This window comes from Pelobates fuscus, chromosome 8, assembly GCF_036172605.1.
Source record: "Pelobates fuscus isolate aPelFus1 chromosome 8, aPelFus1.pri, whole genome shotgun sequence".
Taxonomy (NCBI): domain Eukaryota; kingdom Metazoa; phylum Chordata; class Amphibia; order Anura; family Pelobatidae; genus Pelobates; species Pelobates fuscus.
In genome coordinates this window covers 86,064,549-86,085,698 of record NC_086324.1, presented here as the reverse complement: position 1 = coordinate 86,085,698, position 21,150 = coordinate 86,064,549, and the positions used below count along the sequence as shown (strand labels likewise).

The 21,150-nt window shown below is 41.3% G+C and overlaps 1 protein-coding gene across 1 annotated transcript in view; it reads left to right on the top strand.

Annotated features, from left to right (window-relative positions):
- Positions 1–21,150, top strand: part of LOC134571648 (cytochrome P450 3A4-like) — a 98,047-nt gene that overhangs the window by 19,923 nt on the left and 56,974 nt on the right. The window contains exon 2 of the mRNA XM_063430125.1: positions 13,821–13,914. Within this exon, the coding sequence (XP_063286195.1) occupies positions 13,821–13,914 (94 nt within the window). The remainder of the gene's footprint in view (positions 1–13,820; positions 13,915–21,150) is intronic.

Genomic DNA, 21,150 nt, shown 5'->3' with positions numbered 1-21,150 from the left:
TATATATATATATATATATATATATATATATATATATATATATATATTAATAACAATACAGTTAGAATGAAATTACATATGTATATATAATTTTAATTTTTGTAAAATGTTTTTATTTATTTATTTAATATTGTATGTATTATTGTAATTATACGTGTATGTGTGTATATATATATATATATATATATATATATATATATATATATATATATATATGTATATATGTGTATATATATATATATGTATATATGTGTATATATATATATATGTATATATGTGTATATATATATATATGTATATATGTGTATATATATATATATATATGTATATATATATAATATATATAATATATATCTTGTATATATGTAACATCATTCTAAGTGTATTTTAATACTAATATATATACTTATATCAATATTAAAATACACTATGTATGACGTTACATATATATAAAATGTATATATATTATATGTTAGGCACTCACCGCTTAAATAGATGAAACCGCTGTTTAGCCGATAATCCCCTTTTATAGAAATGCAAGCTCTGCACGGCCGACCGCCAAACTCCCGAACTGAGTGTAAGGGAATGTGGTAACTCATGAACATAAAATCAGCCGAACTTCTTTCACGGCTAAAACAGACGAAATAAGTCCTTCCAAGTAGAAATCCCCCCAAACACGAGACCAAGCTCCGTCTTGAGGGTAAAACAGGATTCTGTTTAATGGGGGCTACCTGCCCGGTATTTATGCAGGTCTCCCACCTGGTGGACACTCCCCTAGGGGACCAGATTGAAGACTGTAACACATATTGGACAGTAGCCAATCGCAGTGGCCCAGGTTAAGCACTCCCCTTTACATGCATAAATCCCTCCTCTCTATCCTGGAGATAATTGTGAAGAAACCTAATTATCTCCAGGGATAGAGGCAAATCGCCATTTTAAATGCAACTAAAAAAAACACATAAAAATACATAAGTCTACAAATACCGAATGCATGTGCTTTGTGTAACGTATTCCTAGATAGCCTGGATCTGAGTGCATATTTCTATCGAATAGCGCTCAGATCCAATGCGCGCAGTTCAATCGCCATGGAGTCAAAGTCTTTCACATGTCTTTCGGTATACGATTGACTCCATGGGATGGCTATCTGGGTTAAGTCCATGCGTACGTTCCAAACTCCCGAACGGACCGGTGTTCGTATGCTTTGACGAAAACGAAGGACGACCGGTAGCTTCAGCAGTGTTCGGCAGATAAAGTGTCCGTTTATAGTTCCATAGAATCCTCGCCGAACACCGCTGGGCTTTCGCGTGTTTAAAATGGCTGCCGCCTTGTGGTCGGCATACGAACGACGACCACCCTGAATACGGTTAGAATGGAGAGGTGTCTGCGGTTAACCACAACGTTCTAATTGAGGCCAAGAGGTTAACCAGCAGCACACTTCTCTCCTGGGTGGCTGTCTGTTCGTTGTTTCAATCGGTATTTCCTGAAACAAACGAACAGGGGCATACGGACAGGCAAATAAATGAAAAAGGGGCAAACAGACGAACCAGCAATCTCAGTCTGGATCTGTCACTATATATATATATATATATATATATATATATACATATATATATATATATATATATATATATATGTATATATATATGTATATATATATATATGTATATATATATATGTATGTATATATATATATATATATATATATATATATATATATATATATATATATATATACATTTAATTTATTTTAACATGTTTAGAATTCTTTTTTTTTTTTTTTTTACTACTTCCCACCAGCAGGGGGACTGTCTGACATTTCAGGCAGTCCCCCTGCTAGCAGATCCACAGCCAGCTATAGGGGGCCATGTGATCGCTCTTTGAGAGCAATTACATGGCCCCCGAGGGCCTGATTTGCCGGGGGAGGGCTGCCTGTGCTGTCAGGCAGTCCTCCCGAAGAGGATCGCGGTGGAGGTAAGTAAATCTCACCTCCTAGGGCTGCAAGCCGTTACGGCGTTCTATGCCGCCGCAACTGCTTTAAAACACATTTAAATGGGGACAGCATAGAACGCCATAACGGCGTTAAGGGGACAAAGGCAATTGTACATGTTACGACCAAAGCAAAATGTAAACAAATCTTTGAATTTGCACTATGTCTGTTCAACCATAATTCACCTCTTTCATATTAGGTGCACCCACACTTATTGTATATTATTTTATTTAGGAGCAACAGGGATTTAAATTCACATAAACTATTTAGATATTTAACTGGCATAAAAACTAAAATGTATCTTGTGAGAAATTAAGAAATGTTATTTTCTTAGTTATGCGTGGCATGTTAACTGTAAATGTTATAATATTGCTTTTACTGCAATAAAATACACATAGTTGTGTTCAGTGATGTCTCACAAGTACAACAGTACCCCCCCAACAGTTTTATGGGTTTTTGTAAAGTTAGAGGGTAAAATATAGGGTTCGTAAATTACATTCTCTGGACTTTCTGCCTGATATTAGGCAGGTTTTTCAAATTTTAAGTAGAAAAATCACATAATTATGTAAAAAGATTGCATAAATACACACACACAGAAAATGTAATTCCAAGTGTATTTTGATACGAATATATCGTCATCGGCGCTGGGATCAGGTAGGAAACTTAACGGTTAGCCTCCCAACTATAGTTAGTTGCAAATATCAGTGCTTTTCTTTTGCTTGCTTTATATAAATTGTTTAGTTTCCAGACCTATTATTAAAAAGGACTGTGATTTCTATTTAAATTTAGTTTTTTACCACAACTTTCTCAGCTTGAATAATTCTAATAAATTCATAGACACAATGCTTTTTTTTTCTCGTTTATGTGTTTAATGACTTAAGCAGTTGCAGCATTTTTACTCTGTGTTTATTCAGTCACAATAGCACTCTTTCATTGAGTGAATCTACATGTATTACATATTGCTATAAAATACTTATTAGGGGGGCGGGGCCTGACCGCTAAGCAGAGCGGTCGCTTGTTGATAAAGCTCCTGCTAGTCCCTGCTAATATCGCAGAAAATCAACAAAAATCTGCCTATACACGACGCACAGAGGCTACCAAGCTACTGGTGACACTCCAGCGTTAACATGGGCACCAATTATGCAGCCTATCAATCGGGATTCACCCAAGCACTGCATAAGGCCTGCAAGCATGGTCGGCGCGGAGGAGGCGGCCGCTCCTCCGACACCACACACAGCCGAAATGTCGATTTTGGGCCTCCGTTCCCCCCCCTTGGACCGGCAGGGGTCATCCCGGTCCCAGAAGACCGCTCCTGTGCCCCGCGGCAACACTACCAACAGGTCCTCACCGCACCAAAAATGGTGGAGGTCACGGAAGGGCCGTCCCAAGTCATGGAGACCCGATCAACTCTCCAACGGCTGGATGATATTTTCGCGGCTTTTTGGCTCCGCATCAATCAGCATCACTAGCTGTGGAGAATGGGGAGGACCCTGTCAGGCTGCCGATGACTGGGAGCAAGCTCCAGCAGCGACCTGCCCCTCACCTAGAGCTCAAACCCAAACTACGGAACAACAGGGGCCCTACCTCTTTCCAACTGCCGAAAGGGAGGAGGGCTGCACTCCAGCGGTGGCACAGAGCCACTCTTCATCAAGCTCCAACATAGGCGGCGGCAGAGAGTTACGCTCCGGATACTGCTCCAGTGGAGATCAGCACACCACCCACATCAGCGGCAGTATCTGTGGACCTCACAGACCTGGTCTATTAGTACCCGCGCTATCAAGGTAGAGCAGCCGAAATATGCCCAAGTCCGAGGAAGTAAGGATGTTGTGATCCGCCGGCACCAAGCTGCAACCCCCAATGGACTACCGCACTCGACACTAGGCATGCCGATAGTGGGGGTAGGCTGACACCTCATCCTCAACAAAAACTGGCCTGCTATTTCGGCAACGACCCAGTGAGAACCCCAGATGCATTCACATTAGGCTTAATGTTGTTGCTTTCTATCCAGTAACCCAACCACACCTCTCAATAATAGTAAGCAAACCACATGGAGAGGTAAAACCAGCAGAACCTATGTTGCTAGACTAGCCTGTTTCTTATATGCTTAGGATTGATCTGATTTAAAGCACATCTACAGGGAATATCATATAATGCAGTACCCTGAGCAAGCTTAACATATACCTAGTCAACAGCATGTCTTGTTTCCTAAAAATACTTATTGTCAGTTTAAATCGAATGTTATGTTATATGCTTTCCTAGATAATAAGGATACTCACTCTTGTTACCTTTTTACTATATAAAAAAAAGAAGTGCAGCATATTTTGCCATTTACATATATAATATTTGCAATGTCATTCACCAACTTCACCTTGTGTAACTATCCATGCAGTTTGAAAAATAAAGAATTAAAAAAAAAAGACTGATTATTTTTTATTTTTTTTAAAGACATATGTGAATATAATAAAACATCAACTGTATACAATATAAAAACTGACAGAAAGAAAAAATGTTTTTACACGCCCCCAAATACGGAGTGTTATAAATTGGGATGCTGGTGGGCAGATTAATGGGGGCAGGCCAGTGACGCAATTTGTGTCACTTGCACTGCCCAAAGAATAGGCAGGTGAGCCTGGCGTAAATGAATGCCAAACTGACTGACAATCAAGCAGGTCAGGCCACTAAGGGTGGAACATTTCTGTATGGGCATCATAGGGCATCACAATCATATATTACTTTTACAGTGCAATTCACCTCACATTTTCAGGAATAAGGTAATGAGAAACTGTTACTTTTAGAAAAGTGGCAGTTCTGCTCTGAAGGGACCCTATAGGCACCCAAACCACTTCATCGCAATTACGTAATCTGGGTGCCATATCCATGTAGGTTTGTCCCTGCAGTACAAAATATTTCCTTTCTGTAGAACGGTAATGTTTAAATTGCAGGGTTTAAATACTTCTAGTGACTGTCACTCAGACCGCCACTAGAGAGACTTCCAAAAAAATAGCAGACTAAAACTCTGCTAGAATGGTTTTACTTCATACCTGAATTTGCAGAATGCCGCTCCCCACCTCCTCTCTGCAGCTAGGAAAGCCATAAGTTCCTGCATAAGAGCTTCTATAAGCTCTTCAAGTCCTTCAGTACAAGGCTAGCTTATTGTCTGCGATCATTTTCAGGCAATGAGCGAAATCCTGTCAAGCTTATTTAAAACAGAAGTTGTCCAGCTCCATTTTCAAACAGTTTAACTATTTACACTGTTGGGGTGCCAGGGCATTTCTGGTACTATAATTACTACAGCATGCCATAATGGTTATGGTGCTTGGAGTGTTCCTTCAATAAATACAGTGGATTGCAATTTCGAATCAGATTGTGATTTTTGCCTAAATTTTAAAATATGGAGGCATTTTCTGAGCTTACCACTTTATAGAAATGGTCATTATGCTGATTCCCATGCAATTTAAGTGCAATTTCTCTTTACTGTGATTTACCAAAAAATTATAAAAAGAAATGTCAATTTCTTATATACAATTCTGATAAGTGCTCCACATTACGTATGATGTATTTACTTACTTTTCTTCATTTTAAATAAATATTTCTTCAGGTTCTTTTAGATGATGGATGCACTAAACTTTTGAACAGAAATTCCAAGATGTGATTTACCCATGAGAAAAAATACTAATAGTAAACTCAAATATATCCATAAGGCTTTACGCCAGGATTCAGATATTTGTACGGAAAACCGGAAATGTATAGTGGCTAAACTAAACATTGGTTTCTGCAGGAAATGTTATTAGCTGAAAGAATTTTATATATAAACAGAGTTATGTATACAATAAAATGAACAAGTCATGCAAAAATGGCATACAGAGCTATCCACTAAAATGAGAATTCAAAGTGAATTTCAAATGTAAGGCCAAAATTGCTGAACTGGGAAAATTATCAACATCGTCTAATATTTCAGTTCAGCTACTCTGGCCCAAAGTTTAAATTTGCTTTGCTTTCTTATTTCTCTATATAATCCTATTTTGTCTATAACTTTTGCTTAATAAAATATCATGAAATGTTTAGGTTTCACTTACCAACATTCAGGGTGCACTTTGGAACACCCACTCCATCTGCAGTAATTTAAAATCAACAGCCATACACGACCTTTCCATCTCAAACTCACTCACACTACTTGCACTTACAGAGACCTGGCTGTCCCCCTCTGAAAGCGCTACTCCTGCCTCTTTATGTTTTGTTGGGCTACAATTCTTTCACACTCCCAGACTCAACTGTAAAGGAGTTGGTGTAGGCATACTTCTCTCCCCTCAATGTACCTTTCAATCAATCATAACTCCCCCTGCACTATCCTTTTCTTCTTTTAAAGCTCACACTGTCCGCCTATTTAAACCCACTCCTTTAAGAATTGCTATCATCTACCATCCCCTCTTCCTCCCCCCAGTCATCCTAGGCTATTCATTGAGCACTTTTCTTCTTGGCTTCCCCACTTCCTCTCATCTAGCACTCCTTCCCTTATACTTGGGGATTTCAATATACCAATCAACAACCCCAACTGCACTGATGCCTCTCGTCTGCTCTCTGTAACCTCCTCCTTTGGCCTTACGCAATAGTCCAATTTAGCAACCCATACAGCGGGAAACACTCCCTTCACCAATCTCTGTACCACCTCTAATCTCTCCAATATTCCTTTTCCTCTATCTGACCACCATCTGCTGACTTTTGACATCGGCATACCTAATACCCAATTGACACCACCGTCTGAACATCAATCTCGCAGAAACCTCCAATGTCTTGACTTAGCGCATTTCTCCACTAATCTCCAAACTCTACTTTTACCTATCTCAAACCTCACCTGTCCATGCTCTGCAACCTCCTTCTACAATTCCACCATCTCCTCTCAACTAGACATCATGGCACCTCCTACATTTAAACGCAGCAAGCGCCCCCAACAACAACCTTGGCACACCAAGCTGACTCAATATCAACAAAAATGCTCCAGAACTGCTGAACGCTGTTGGAGAAATTCTCACTGTGCATCTGACTTTCTCCACTACAAATGTATGCTGTGCTCATACAGCTTAGCTCTTTCCTCTGTAAAAGTAAATTACTTCAGTACCCTCATAACCACACTCTCCTGCGAACCCAAACGACTGTTTCACACATTTAACTCTCTTCTTCGCCCTATTGTTCCTCCTCCATGGCCCTTCAAACATGCTACTGTAACCCCAATTCTAAAGAAGCCCAACCTTGACCCTAACTCCCCGTCAAACTACCGTCATATCTCGCTATTGCCTATTGCATCCAAGATCTTTGAAAGAGTTGTGTGTGCGAGATTGACAGACTTCATCAAGTCAAATTCTCTGCTAGACCCGCTTCAGTCTGGTTTCTGCGCAAAGCACTCTGTGGAAACGGCACTGACCAAAGTATCCAATAATCTACTCACTGCAAAATATCGGTCTACAAGATATTGCTCTCTCCTGGTGCTCCTCCTACCTTTCTCAGCGCTCTTTTAGTGTTTCTTTCTCTGGCTCTGCTTCTTCTCCCTCTTGGTGTCCCCCAAGGTTCAGTTCTTGGTCCTCTACTGTTCTTCATCTATACTGCCTCCCTTGGTAAACTCATTAGCTCATTTGGCTTCCAATATCATTTCTATGCGGATGACACGCAAATCTGTCTGTCCTCTCCTGATCTCTCCCCTACATTGTCCCTACATTGGCTTCCTGTAAGATATAGGGCTCAATAAAAAATTCTGGTTCTTGCTTTCAAATCTCTAGATAATGCTGCTCCCACTTATCTATCCTCCCTAATATGTCCAGTCTAGGCCCTTAAGCTCTGCTGAATACTTATGTCTATCTTCTGTCCGTACTCCCATATCTGATGCTTGCCTTCTCGAGGGCTGCACTGTTCCTGTGGAACTCACTTCCCTCCTTGTTAGATGCTCACCCAGTCTCCACTCCTTCAAAAAATCATTAAAAACCCACTTCTTCATAAAAGCGTATCAATTAAACTAGCTCCCGACTGATTCCTCTCTTGCAACTGTCATTAGTCTAATACTATCCTTACCTTTTTGTGTCACTTTACCCCACTCCATCTAGCATGTAAGCTAGATGGAGCAGGGCCATCAACCCCTCTGTTCCTGTGTGTCCAACTTGTCTGGTTACAATCCCTGCATTTCAACGTTAACACTACATACAAACCCCACTGCATTCAAAAACCACACTACACTTAAATGCATTCTTGCATTGAAACACCACCACTACATACAAACACACCCCTGCATCCACTCAAACATACTCCATACAAAACATGCTAGCATTCCAACACACAAACACTGCTCAGGGCTAAATACATTCAAAAAATTGTGTTTTAAATCTTAAAGTAGGGGAAGGTGCCAAAAATAGGACCTGCCCAGTGTGCCAAATCTACTATGTATGTCCCTGCCTAGGGCCCACCATATGTCTCACCCCAGCTCCTCCATGTGTCACATTTACACCCCCAGCCCTTCATGTGTCTCATTCACGACCCAGAGGGTGAGTGTGGCATGGTTGGGGAGATGAGTTTGACTGAATTAGAGGGTGTGATGTGATGTGAGTGTGATGGTGCTAGATAAGGTGAGTGTGTGAAGGAATGCCCCATCACTTGTATTGGTACTATTCCCGTTTCCCTATTCAGTTCCCAAACGAGGACCCCCCCACGTGGTCTACAGATTGGATGGCGGCCAGTTTGTTTCACGAATGCAGGCAGTGATACCTGGTTGTCGAGTGCCTGGAACTTATTTCAGCAAGGCACTCCTGTGAACACCGGTGAAGATAGAACCGCTGCCCGTTCAAGTTCCCAACCACCTATACAAATGATGTTCGGGAAATTTGAACTACTGAATGGGGAGAGCATTTGAATATCTTGTGTGGTTTTCGTATAGAAACCCCCGAACTGAGACCGGCCATTGCCACCATTTCTATGGAACTATTTTCGACTTCTACCTCGTAGCTGACCAGTCAAAACTTTACCCCAGTGGCGATTCCAAACCACAGGATGTGAGCACTTTTTGGATATGTTAGGCGCTCAGATCAGGGCTACTCGCGGATGTGACTTCTGAGGGGTTTCCATGTATTTTGTGGGTACTTTTGGGGTATTGTAATTTTTTTTTTTTTTCTGTACCTGGGAGATAATTGAGTTATACGTTTCCTGACTCATTTATCTCTCAGGCACAGGCTGGGGGGTCTGTGTATAAATTGAAAGTGCTCGCCTTAAATACACAGATCTACTCCCAGCATTCAGTCTTAACTAATGTATGGGGTAAAGCTATACCAACGATATTCACTTTCACTGCTTGATAGAGCTACTTCACATTGGGAAAGAGAGTCCGTGGCGGCGATATACTGGTGGTCCGCCACAGAGTGTAATAAGGGGAATATGGCAAAGAGGTGGGGAGTCTGTATGGCATGGGTGAGTGTCAGGATTGGGGGAGTTATTGTGAGTGTGGCAGGGTACCGGGGGGTGAAAGGGTGTGTTGTGGAATGACAGTTACATGCTGACATGACATGACAAACATGCAGATAAACTGACAAACACTGACATACATGCAGATACATACCATATAACACATACAGATACATACACGGACACACATGCTGATACACAGGCACACATACAGACGCACAGATACACACACCGACACACAAACACAGACACATATATACACACAGACACACTAATGACACTCACAGAATGATACACAGAATGGCACTCCTACAGATACAAACACTGACACATATACAGATACACCGACACACACTAAACCATATGAGGATACACAGACACAAATACAGACAGAAACACATGTAGACACACATGTAGACACTTAAGGACAAACATTCAGACACACATATGGCTACATAGGGCACATGCTGACAAACAGACACACAGACACACACACACACAAAAACATACAGAGACTCACATACAAACAGACCCACACACACACATACAGAGACACACAGATACATACAGATACACACACATACACACATACAGACACATACACACACCCATGCAAAATGGTTTAGTGTTTCCTACCTTTAAGGTGCAGGAGGGTGAGTTCCCTGGGGTCCAGTGGCTGACTCAGGCTGATGGGAGTCAGAGTTCCCACTCTGACTCCCTCCTCTCCTTCTCCTCCTCTTCCTCCTCCTGTGGGGCTCTCTATAAAAGCTGGGAGGAAGTGACCAGGGCTGTCACTTCCTCCCATGCTGGGATCGTCACAGGGGGCCCTGTCACGCTGCTAAAGCACCAAAGCGCTGACCCTTGGAAATACTTTGCCATTGGGAGGCCCTAACAGCGTGGGCGACCTGATGGGCTCCTGAATATATTCTTTTCAGAATCATAGAACACTTGATTAATATCCTTTAAAGAATAGTGCAATTCTGAAGTCAGAGTTTTTACAGCACATAAACTGTGCATAACTGATCTTGCTGATGTATTGTAATATTTTCCAGAGAGTGACTACACATTAGTTCTCTGCATACTATTCAGTTGATACCTTTTCATTTATAGAGTCTTAGACACACAGGTCTCTATGGGAGCTTCCCTATGGATTTATTAGTCAAGACATTGACAGTAGATGAAGCACAACTAACTATACAAAGGGCTCAAGTACAATTTATTCATGAACATATAAGGTGGATTAGTTATGTTATGCAAAATGGTATTTCATTACGTGTCGGACTACAAGAATTATGTGATTTGTTGATACTGATTTGGGTCTGACGTTAAATATGGTTGAATAATTATTTTGTACCATCAGTGCAATAACACTATGAAATCTGATGCTCTCTGTACTACATTTTTGGGGAAAAAAACATTACTCCTTGCTCACCTTATTAGAAAGTTAAATGCCAATAATTCATGTCTAAAATCTATAGTGTACTCCTTTCTATGAAAAAAAAATAAAAAAATATTAAATGGAAACTATAGTGCCAGGAAGACAACGTTGTATTCCTAGCACTATAGTGCCCCAATTTCTTGCCCCCCCCCCTTTTGTCACTTACCTGATTCCAGCACCGAAGTCCCTCAGTGCTAGGTCAGGCTCTGCCTCTGCTCCTCCTTTGTCCGCGTCTAATACGCATGCGCGGTGAGCACCGCAATCGCATTAGGACAACCCCATAGACACTGAAAGTCTTCATGCAAAGCATGATAACAATTTCAATTGCAGGGTTAAACTGACAGGTGCACTTCACCTAAAACACTTAAATGAATAGTCTGGGTGCGTGTAGTTTTCCTTTAATTAATTTGCTGCCTTTTTTTTGTTTGTTTGTGAAAGCAGTTATTTCAACTATTTATCATAGAAACTAATGAACTGTAATAGGGGTGAGAGGGGGCCAAGGGACAAAGAATGTGGGGAAATGTACAGTTGCAAGAACAAGTATGTGAACCCTTTGGAATGATATGGATTTAGCAATATTCTTGGGATGTCTGGTGTGAATCGCTTTCTTAAGGTCATGCCACAGCATCTCAATCGGGTTGAGGTCAGGACTCTGACTGGGCCACTTCAGAAGGCGTATTTTCTTCTGTTTAAGCCATTCTGTTGTTGATTTACTTCTATGCGTTGGGTCATTGTCCTGTTGCAACACCCATCTTCTGTTGAGCTTCAGTTGGTAGACAGATGGCCTTAAGTTCCCCTGCAAAATGTCTTGATAAACTTGGGAATTCATTTTTCCTTCAATGATAGCAATCCATCCAGGCCCTGACGCAGGAAAGCAGCCCCAAACCATGAGGCCCCCACCACCATACTTCACAGTTGGGATGAGGTTTTGATGTTGATGTGCTGTGCCTCTTTTTTGCCACACATAGTGTTGTGTGTTTCTTCCAAACAACTCAACTTTGGTTTCATCTGTCCACAGAATATTTTGCCAGTACTGCTGTGGAACATCCAGGTGCTCTTGTGCAAACTGTAAACATGCAGCAATGTTTTGTTTGGACAGCAGTGGCTTCCTCTGTGGTATCCTCCCATGAAATCCATTCTTGTTTAGTATTTAACATATTGTAGATTCGCTAACAGGGATGTTAGCATTTGCAAGTGACTTTTGTAAGTCTTTAGCTGACACTCTAGGATTCTTCTTCACCTCATTGAGCAGTCTGCGCTGTGTTCTTGCAGTCATCTTTACAGGATGACCACTCCTAGGGAGAGTAGTGCTGAACTTTCTCCATTTATAGACAATTTGTCTTACCGTGGACTGATGAACAGCAAGGCTTTTGGAGATACTTTTATAACCCTTTCCAGTTTTATGCAAGTCAACAATTCTTAATCGTAGGTCTTCTGAGAGCTCTTTTGTGCGAGGCATCATTCACAGCAGGCAATGCTTCTTGTGAAAAGCAAACCCAGAACTGGTGTGTGTTTTTTATAGAGCAGGGCAGCTGTAACCAACACCTCCAATCTCATCTCATTGATTGGACCTCAGTTGGCTGACATCTCACTCCAATTAGCTCTTGGAGATGGCATTAGTCTAGGGGTTCACATACTTTTTCCACCTGCACTGTGAATGTTTACATGGTGTGTTCAATAAAAACATGGTAACATTTAATTCTTTGTGTGTTATTCGTTTAAGCAGACTGTGATTGTCTATTGTTGTGACTTAGATGATGATCAGATCACATTTTATGACCAATTTGTGCAGAAATCCATATCATTCCAAATGGTTCACATACTTTTTCTTGCAACTGTATCTTACTTATTGGGATACTAAAATAAGAAATTCTTCATTTTTAACTTCTGAGTGATGTAACATATTGTCATAAAACTCCCAAATGTAAAGGTTCCACTCACCACTCATTTGGCAAATGCAAGGCTCCAAAGACATGCTAATACAAAAGAAGCAGTGTATTCTATACTAGCACAGGGTCTCTTTGAATCACATTGTGATCATATAGGGGTTAAAGGACCACTGTAGGCACCCAGACCACTTCAGCTTAATGAAGTGGTCTGGGTGCCAGGTCCAGCTAGGTTTAACCCTTTTTGCTGTAAACATAGCAGTTTCAGAGAAACTGCTATGTTTACAAATTGGTTAATCCAGCCTCTAGTGGCTGTCTCATTGACAGCCGCTAGAGACGCTTCTGCGCTTCTCACTGTGATTTTCACAGTGAGAAGACGCCAGCGTCCATAGGAAAGCATTGAGAATGCTTTCCTATGAGACTGGCTGAATGCGCGCGCGACTCTTGCCGCGCATGTGCATTCAGCCGATGACGGAAGAAAAGGGAGGAGAGTCCCCAGCGCCCAGGGAGCTCGGCGCTGGAAAAAAGGTAAGATTTTAACCCCTTCCTCCCCCTTCAGCGCCACGGGAGTTTCCTGGCACTATAGTGGTCCTTTAAGAATGTGGGGGGCCTTTAAGGGTTATTAAATTTTATATAACAATCTGTGAACATGATAAGCTGATGTAAAATATTACAAATGTTTGGTGTTCATAATGAAAAATTCAAAATAATAGTAAAAAGAAAACATTGGCTACTACACTAATTGTTAACTTGGAATTACTAAATGGTTAAAGTTTTAAATTACACTACAGATGAGGTTACCTGATATTTGCATATGGGAACAAAGCCTGGATTTAGAATTTGAAAGAACTGTGTATGTGCTGTATTTACAATAGAGTCATGTTTTTGTGCTCATGGATTTAGAATGGTTAGGTTAATATTTGTAGAGTAGAAACTTGCAAGTTACACAAACATAACTTTAATATTCTGAGATTAGTGTGTACTATTAGGTAAAGTTGAAATCCTGTTTATTTACCATAACTTTCTAAACGTAGTTCGTATTCTGACAATGATATTCTTATTTCTTTCTCAGCTACGGCATCTGGCCTTATCAGTTCTTCAAAAAATATGGGATTCTTGGTCCAAAACCTTTGCCTTTTATTGGGACATTCCTTGAAAACAAGGACGTAAGTGCATACTGCCTCACTGTCATTGATGAAGAAGTGGTTTTGTGGTCATTTTTAAGAAACCCTATAAAGTGGATGTGTACTGTAGTAGATAACAACTCCGATACTGAGCGCTTGTTTACACTTTTTATTGTCCAAGTGCTACTGGCTAAAATGCTGGCTAAAATGCCCGCTGCTTCTGTTGACAAGTAGAGTCTGATTACGGACTGCAAAATGTTAACAGTAGTGACAGGGGGTTACTGGCAGCCAGTACTGAAACTCAGTCGCAAAATATAAACTAGCTGCTCCCATTATCGTTTATTGGAGCTGTTCACTGCTACTTAGCGACTGCTTTCCAAACCTGTTGCTAACCCTAAATACTCAACACTAGACAGTTAAACCCCTATACATCCTATTGGAAAACATTTTTTTGTTCCAATCCTGTTGCTTAAGTTTTATCAGCCTTGCCAAGTTTGCCTGTGCCTGCTGGCCACAGAAGGTGACGTGCATATAAACATGTTTTTATTTCTGTGCTTTACCAGCAAGCTGTTAAATATGATACTGATTTAACGTTTTGGGATACATTTAAAAAAAAAATGTTTTCAATAAGGGTTTATTAAACAGTTGAGACAATTTTACACGGAAGAAAATTAGTCTGGCAAGCAACAATAAAAAGTGCAAACAATTATGCACACAGATATCTCACAAGTGCCGAATTGTCTACTCTGTCAGGCTTAGAGAAATGATTAACAAAGGAAACAACCAAAGTCCAACCCAGGAAAGCCTCTAATAATGTGCCTCCGCATGAGTTATATGAATTGTGCATATACACACCCACAGAAGTAAACGTGAACAGAAACAAAAGCAACCACAAAAACCCAAAAGATGACACATTATAAACATTATAAACAAGAACAATGGTATGTCAAACATTTTCCAATAAGGTATCAAGCTGCCCTTAGTGAGTGAGAACTCCTCAATGGTGCATGAAAAATCTGCCCTGTCAACCTGTCTCAGAAGAAATATAAAAGGAGTGGAACCAACACTATTTTTTTTTTTGGATAACCTGTTAAAATTATTTATTTTAAATATTAAAACACCACAAAAAAAAAATAAAAAAAATATATATATATATATATATATATATATATATATATATATATATATATATATATATATATATATACATTTTATGTTTAATTGTTTTATACATTTTTTAAAATATTAAATCATTTTAAAAGTTTTTCCGAAAATATTAAATCAAAGCCTATATGAGTGGTTGGTATTTATATAACAGGATAGTCTAATACAACACACGGAACTTAAATAACCAAATAATAATAACCATGTATCCTGAAACATATTACCAGACCTTAGAATGGCCAGATTAAAAGGACCACTATAGTGCCAGGAAAACATACTAATTTTCCTGGCACTATAGTGCCCTGAGGGTGCCCCCACCCTCAGGGCCTTCTCTCGCCGGGCTCTAGGGGGAGTAAAGGGTTAAACTTACCTCTTTCTCCAGCGCCGGGCGGGGGACTCTCCTCCTTTCCTCCACCTCAGCTGAATGCACATGCGCACCAAGAGCCGCGCCCGCATTCAGCCAGTCTCATAGGAAAGTATTCACAATGCTTTCCTATGGACGCTGGCGTCTTCTCACTGTGAAAATCACAGTGAGAAACGCGGAAGCGTCTCTAGCGGCTGTCAATGAGACAGCCACTAGAGGCTGGATTAACCCTAAAGTAAACATAGCAGTTTCTCTGCTATGTTTATAGAAAAAAGGGTTAACCCCTTAACGACGAGTGACGGACGAGGTCCGTCACTCAGGGGAATGCGTTAATGACGAGCAATCGCGGCGATCGTGGGGTTAATGGTGCTCCGGTCTGCCTCTGCATTAGAGGCAGACCGGGAGCACCGGATCCGGCTGCCTCAGTACATGTGCCCGCTCTGACAGCATGCCAGAGCGGGCACATGTGCTGTGTATACTCACCTCCGCCTCCCTGCACTTCCGGGTTCAGTGTGAAGTGTAAGGAGACGGATCAGTGTTGATCCTGCCCCCTGGTGACAAAAAAATAAAGTTTATTTAAAATCCCACCCCCCTTTACCCCCCCATTTACCCATTTTAATAAAAAATTAACCCCTTCCCTGCCAATTGATCACTGACTACAGTGATCAATTGGCAGGGATTACATTTTACTATGATCTGATTTTTTTTTTTAACCCCTGAGGGTTAATTTTTTTTTTTTTTTAACCCTCAGGGGTTCAATTTATTTTATTAATTAATTTAAATATTTTAAAATTATAAATTTAGCTAGCTGGGGAGGGTGGAAGTTAGTGGGGAATTGGGGGATTTAGTGTTAGGCTAACTAGGGGTTAACGTTAAAAAAAGTTTTAAAATAAGCTTTAAAAAGTTAAAAAAATAAGTTAAAAAAAAGTTTTAATAACGTTTAAGTTAAAAATTAAAAATAAATAAACCCTTTACCCAGTCCAAAGAAAAATTAACCCCTTCCCTGCCAGTCGATCACTGCCTACAGTGATCAAAATACAGATCACAGTATTATACTGTGATCTAATTTTTTTTTAACCCCTGACGATTAACTTTTATTTATTTTTTAACCCTCAGGGGTTAAATTTATTTAATTAACTAATTTAAATATTGTATAATTAAATATTTTGCTAGCTGGGGTGGGTGGGAGTTATGGGAAAATGGGGAATTTACTGTTAGTGCTGCTTACTGCTAGTTAGGGGTTAACGTAAAAAAAAAGCTTAGAAAAATGTTAAATCTGTAAAAAAAAAAGTTTTACTAAAGTTTAGGAAACTTTAAAAAAATTAATAAGCAAAACAAAAGTTTAAAAAATAGTTTTAAAAAGTAAAAAAATACATTTAATAACGCTCATTACCACTACACCTGGTACAAGCTAGCGGAAAAATGATCCCACGCTAAGGTTCAAAATATGCCTTTTGAAATACCCTGGGATGTCTTCTTTAAGAAATGGTATGGCTTTATGGGGTTTATATAGCCTGGTAAAATACTCTAAAATGGGACATGGGCACAGCGTAAAAATGTAAAGTTTGAAAAAAAATCGAATGGCTGTGTCCCAAATGTGCCCCTCCGATGTCCACATATACGTGTCAAAGGTACATACGGGGGTATTTTTGTACTCAGCAGACATAGCTGAGCAAAATATGAAGTATTATACAGTGGTAGTACACATATGGTTTGCAAAATATACTGTGCAAACTCACTTTGTGTGTCAAAAAGGCAGAAAAAAACGCTTATAACCACTACACCTGGTACACGCTAACTGAAAAATGATCCCACGCTAAGGTTTAAAATATGCCTTTTGAAATACCCTGGGGTGTCTACTTTAAGAAATGGTAGGCCTTTGTGGGGTAGTTTGAATTTAAAACCTGCAAAGATGCTTGGAAATTGCACATAGGCCCGGCGTCAAAATTCAAAGTTCGGTCAAAACTGATATGGCTTGGTCTCCTATATGGCACTGTAGCTTCACAAAATAGTGCCATAGACATACAATGGGGGTGTCCTTTTACTCAGAAGACTTAGCTGAGCATAATTTGGGGGGTTTGAACTCAGTGGCACACATGAAATATACAAAATGCCCAGCAAAAATGCAATCCGTATGTAAAAAATGCACAAAATTATTTTTTACCACATACTTTGGCATGTAATGGTAAAAAAATGGGGGCATGTTAAGGCACAATATGCACCTTATGAGATACCCTGGAGTGTCTACTTTTACAAATGGTAGGCCTTTGTGGGGTGTTTTTGAACAGTCAAACTGTTATAATACCCCAAATGGAAGCATAGGCTCATTAAATCCGTCTCTCAAAATTCTACTGTGAATACTGAAAAGGACAGGTCTCCTGTATGGCACTGTAGCTTCACGAAATAGTGCCATAGACATACAATGGGGTTGTCCTTTTACTCAGAAGACTTAGCTGAGCATAATTTGGGGGGTTTGAACTTAGTGGCACATATGAAATATACAAAATGCCCAGCAAAAATGCAATCCGTATGTAAAAAATGCACAAAATTATTTTTTACCACATACTTTGGCATGTAATGGTAAAAAAATGGGGGCATGTTAAGGCACAATATGCACCTTATGAGATACACTGGAGTGTCTACTTTTACAAATGGTAGGCCTTTGTGGGTTTTATTTGAACAGTCAAACTTTTATAATACCCCAAATGGAAGCATAGGCTCATTAAATCCGTCTCTCAAAATTCTACTGTGAATACTGAAAAGGACAGGTCTCCTATATGGCACTGTAGCTTCACGAAATAGTGCCAAAGACATACAATGGGGGTACCGTTGTACTCAGCAGAAGTAACTGAACACATAATAAAACTTTGTACAGGAATAGCACACACCAACTTTACAAAATACACATGAGAATTTCTTTGTTATAAGTTTGTGTGCGAAAACCCCCAAAAAAGGGCTCTTATTTACCAACAATGTTGCAAATTAACTCTTAGTTAAATCTTTCCATGAAATCTAAAATACATTTCCATTCTAGTGCCAGGGATTAGTCTAATATATGATGTAATTCAATCTGTATAGTTTAGATGCTAGGAGATACTGGACCTTTGTAACTCCTTACTCCATCAACACTATTTGCCCATTCTTTTTTTTTTTTTTTTTAATTCTTTATTTTTGTTGTGCGTCATATTATCACAATTTGACAAGTGAAAAACATATTTTGCATGTCACATTACAGCACAGGGACATCCCTGTAGTAGCGTAGCACATGTATAGAATGAAAAACAAATTTTTGACAATGGGTGTTTAAACATGAACCTGTGCGTTACAATCCCTTATTCCTCTCTCTAATTAAGACATAGGGTATGCTAATTCATACAGCATATGTAAGGTTCGCTGTACCGTAAGCGTCATCAGCACCATTCCTTATAGGAGAAATTCCTGGTGCTGTTACAAAGAAAGTGTAAGTAGAAAGAACAGAGAAGAAAAGTAAAGAGAAGAGACAAGACGGGGCGTAGAGACACGACGGAGGCAGCCACGGAGGAGGGAAGGAGGGAAGGAGAGGGGGGGAGGAGGACGCGGGCCCACTGGCCGGCCCCCAGAGCCGTAGAAGTCCCGCCCCACGCCCTAGGCGCCCAGCGGACTCTCGTCCCACGGCTCCCACAATCTGCTGAACGCTCCCTGGGACCCCCTAAGTCTAGCCGTCAAGTCATCCATAAGGCGCACCTCCTTTATTCGCGCAATAACACACGCTATGTGTGGTGTCTCCGGTTTCAACCAGGTGTATGCGATCGCTCGCCTGGCGGCCAATGTTATTTTGTGGATCAGTTTTTGCTCCCTTCTCGTCCACCCGTCTATGGTCCTATTTAGAAGATACACCCATGGGTCTAAGTCCGGAGCTCTAGAAAAAACCTGCGTCACAAGGTCCTGTATGCTCCCCAGAATCCAGTGACCCTCGGGCATTCCCACCACATATGCAGGTAAGTCCCCCTCTCCCCGCACCCCCTCCACCAATCGTCCGTGGTGGTCTTGCGCATCTTAAGCAATTTGACTGGGGTCATATACCAACGGAACATTGTTTTTAGGGCTTGTTCCCGTAGTGTTACACAAACCGAGGTTGACCTGCTGGCCTCCCATATTTCTTGCCACTCTACTCCTTCAAGTTCTTCCCCCAAGTCTCGCTCCCATTGTGTAATGTACGTCAGGTCTCCCCAATCCCGGGATTCGGAGCATAAGTGTGCGTATAGTCGGGTTATGAGTCCCCTCGGTATACTCCCCGAGTCACATATGGATTCAAAGAAAGTCAGTGTCTTTTGTGCTATTGCCTTTATGTGGGGTTGGCTAGCGTAGTCCTTAATCTGCAAATATCGAAAGAAGTCCGCCGGTGTTAAGTGCCTTCCCTGCTTGAGGTGGTCAAAAGTAACCATGGTAGAGCCCTGGAACAGTTGGTGCAATCTTTGTAGACCCGCGTTTTCTAGGTTCCTAAAGTTCCCTGCCTCCATACCTGGAATAAACCCTCTATTGCGTAATATTGGCATAAGGGGGAGGGGGAAGACGCCAGCCCGAACTTCCGGCTGCAGGTGTCCCACAGCCGAAGGGAGTTCAGAATTGCTGGGCAGGTGACCCTCAGCAGCGGCCTGTGCTCCCTGGGGAGCCACATCGCAAACTGGGGGAGATCCGGTCCCATCATACATGACTCTATTTCTACCCATTTCCGTTCGTCAGGGGGTGAGTGCCACAACGCGACCTGAGCTAGCTGTGCCGCCACGTAATAATGATATAGGCTTGGAAGGCCTAGCCCCCCCCCTCGTCTTTGGCCGATATAGGACGTGTCTAGAGATGCGATGTCTTTTATGCTGCCATACAAAGTCACCAATCGCTCTTTGGAGTGGGGAGAGTTGCACTTTAGTCAAGGGGATCGGAAGGGCCTGGAATAAAGGGTAGGCCGTTAAATTAATTCCCAGATATTTGAGAGAGTGCGTTTCCATCTTTAGATGATGCGCCCTGTGTATCTGAGCAACGTCCGCCGCCTGCATATTGATGGGGAGTGCACTCGATTTGGCCATATTCGTTTTGAAGCCTGAAATTTCCCCGTACGTGTCTAAAACCCTACTCAGCGCCCTCATAGAGTCCATAGGCCTCGTGAGCGTCAGTAGGATGTCATCCGCGTAAGCCGCTGCTACAAATTCCCGTCCCCCCACCCGCACCCCCTGTATCTCTGGGTGCTGTTGAAGCGCCTGTAGAAAGGGTTCTAGCGACATGACAAAGAGTAGCGGGGAGAGTGGACACCCCTGCCTGGTGCCATTATAAAGTGTGAAGGGAGAGGGGGGCGCACCCGAGATCCGGACCTGTGCCCTAAGATTACTGTACATAGCCTTTACCACTGTAAGGTATTCTGCCGGGAACCCCAAATGTTGCAACACTGTAAACATATAGTGCCAATTGACGCGGTCGAAAGCTTTTTCCGCATCAATCGAGACCGCCAGGGTAGGTGTGTTCGTGACTGTTTGTTTCCAGATGAGATCTATATTCCGACGGGTATTTTTAAACAGCTGCCTCCCGGGGATAAAACCCACTTGATCAGGATCTATCAGGGAAGTTAGGTGTGGGGAAAGTCTATCCGCTTGTATCTTGGCTAGTATTTTCATGTCCTGATTTATGAGGGATATGGGTCTGTAACTACTGGGTAGCAACGGGTCCTTACCTGGCTTGGGAAGCAATACAATGGATGCCAGTGCCATGTCTGGGTTCGG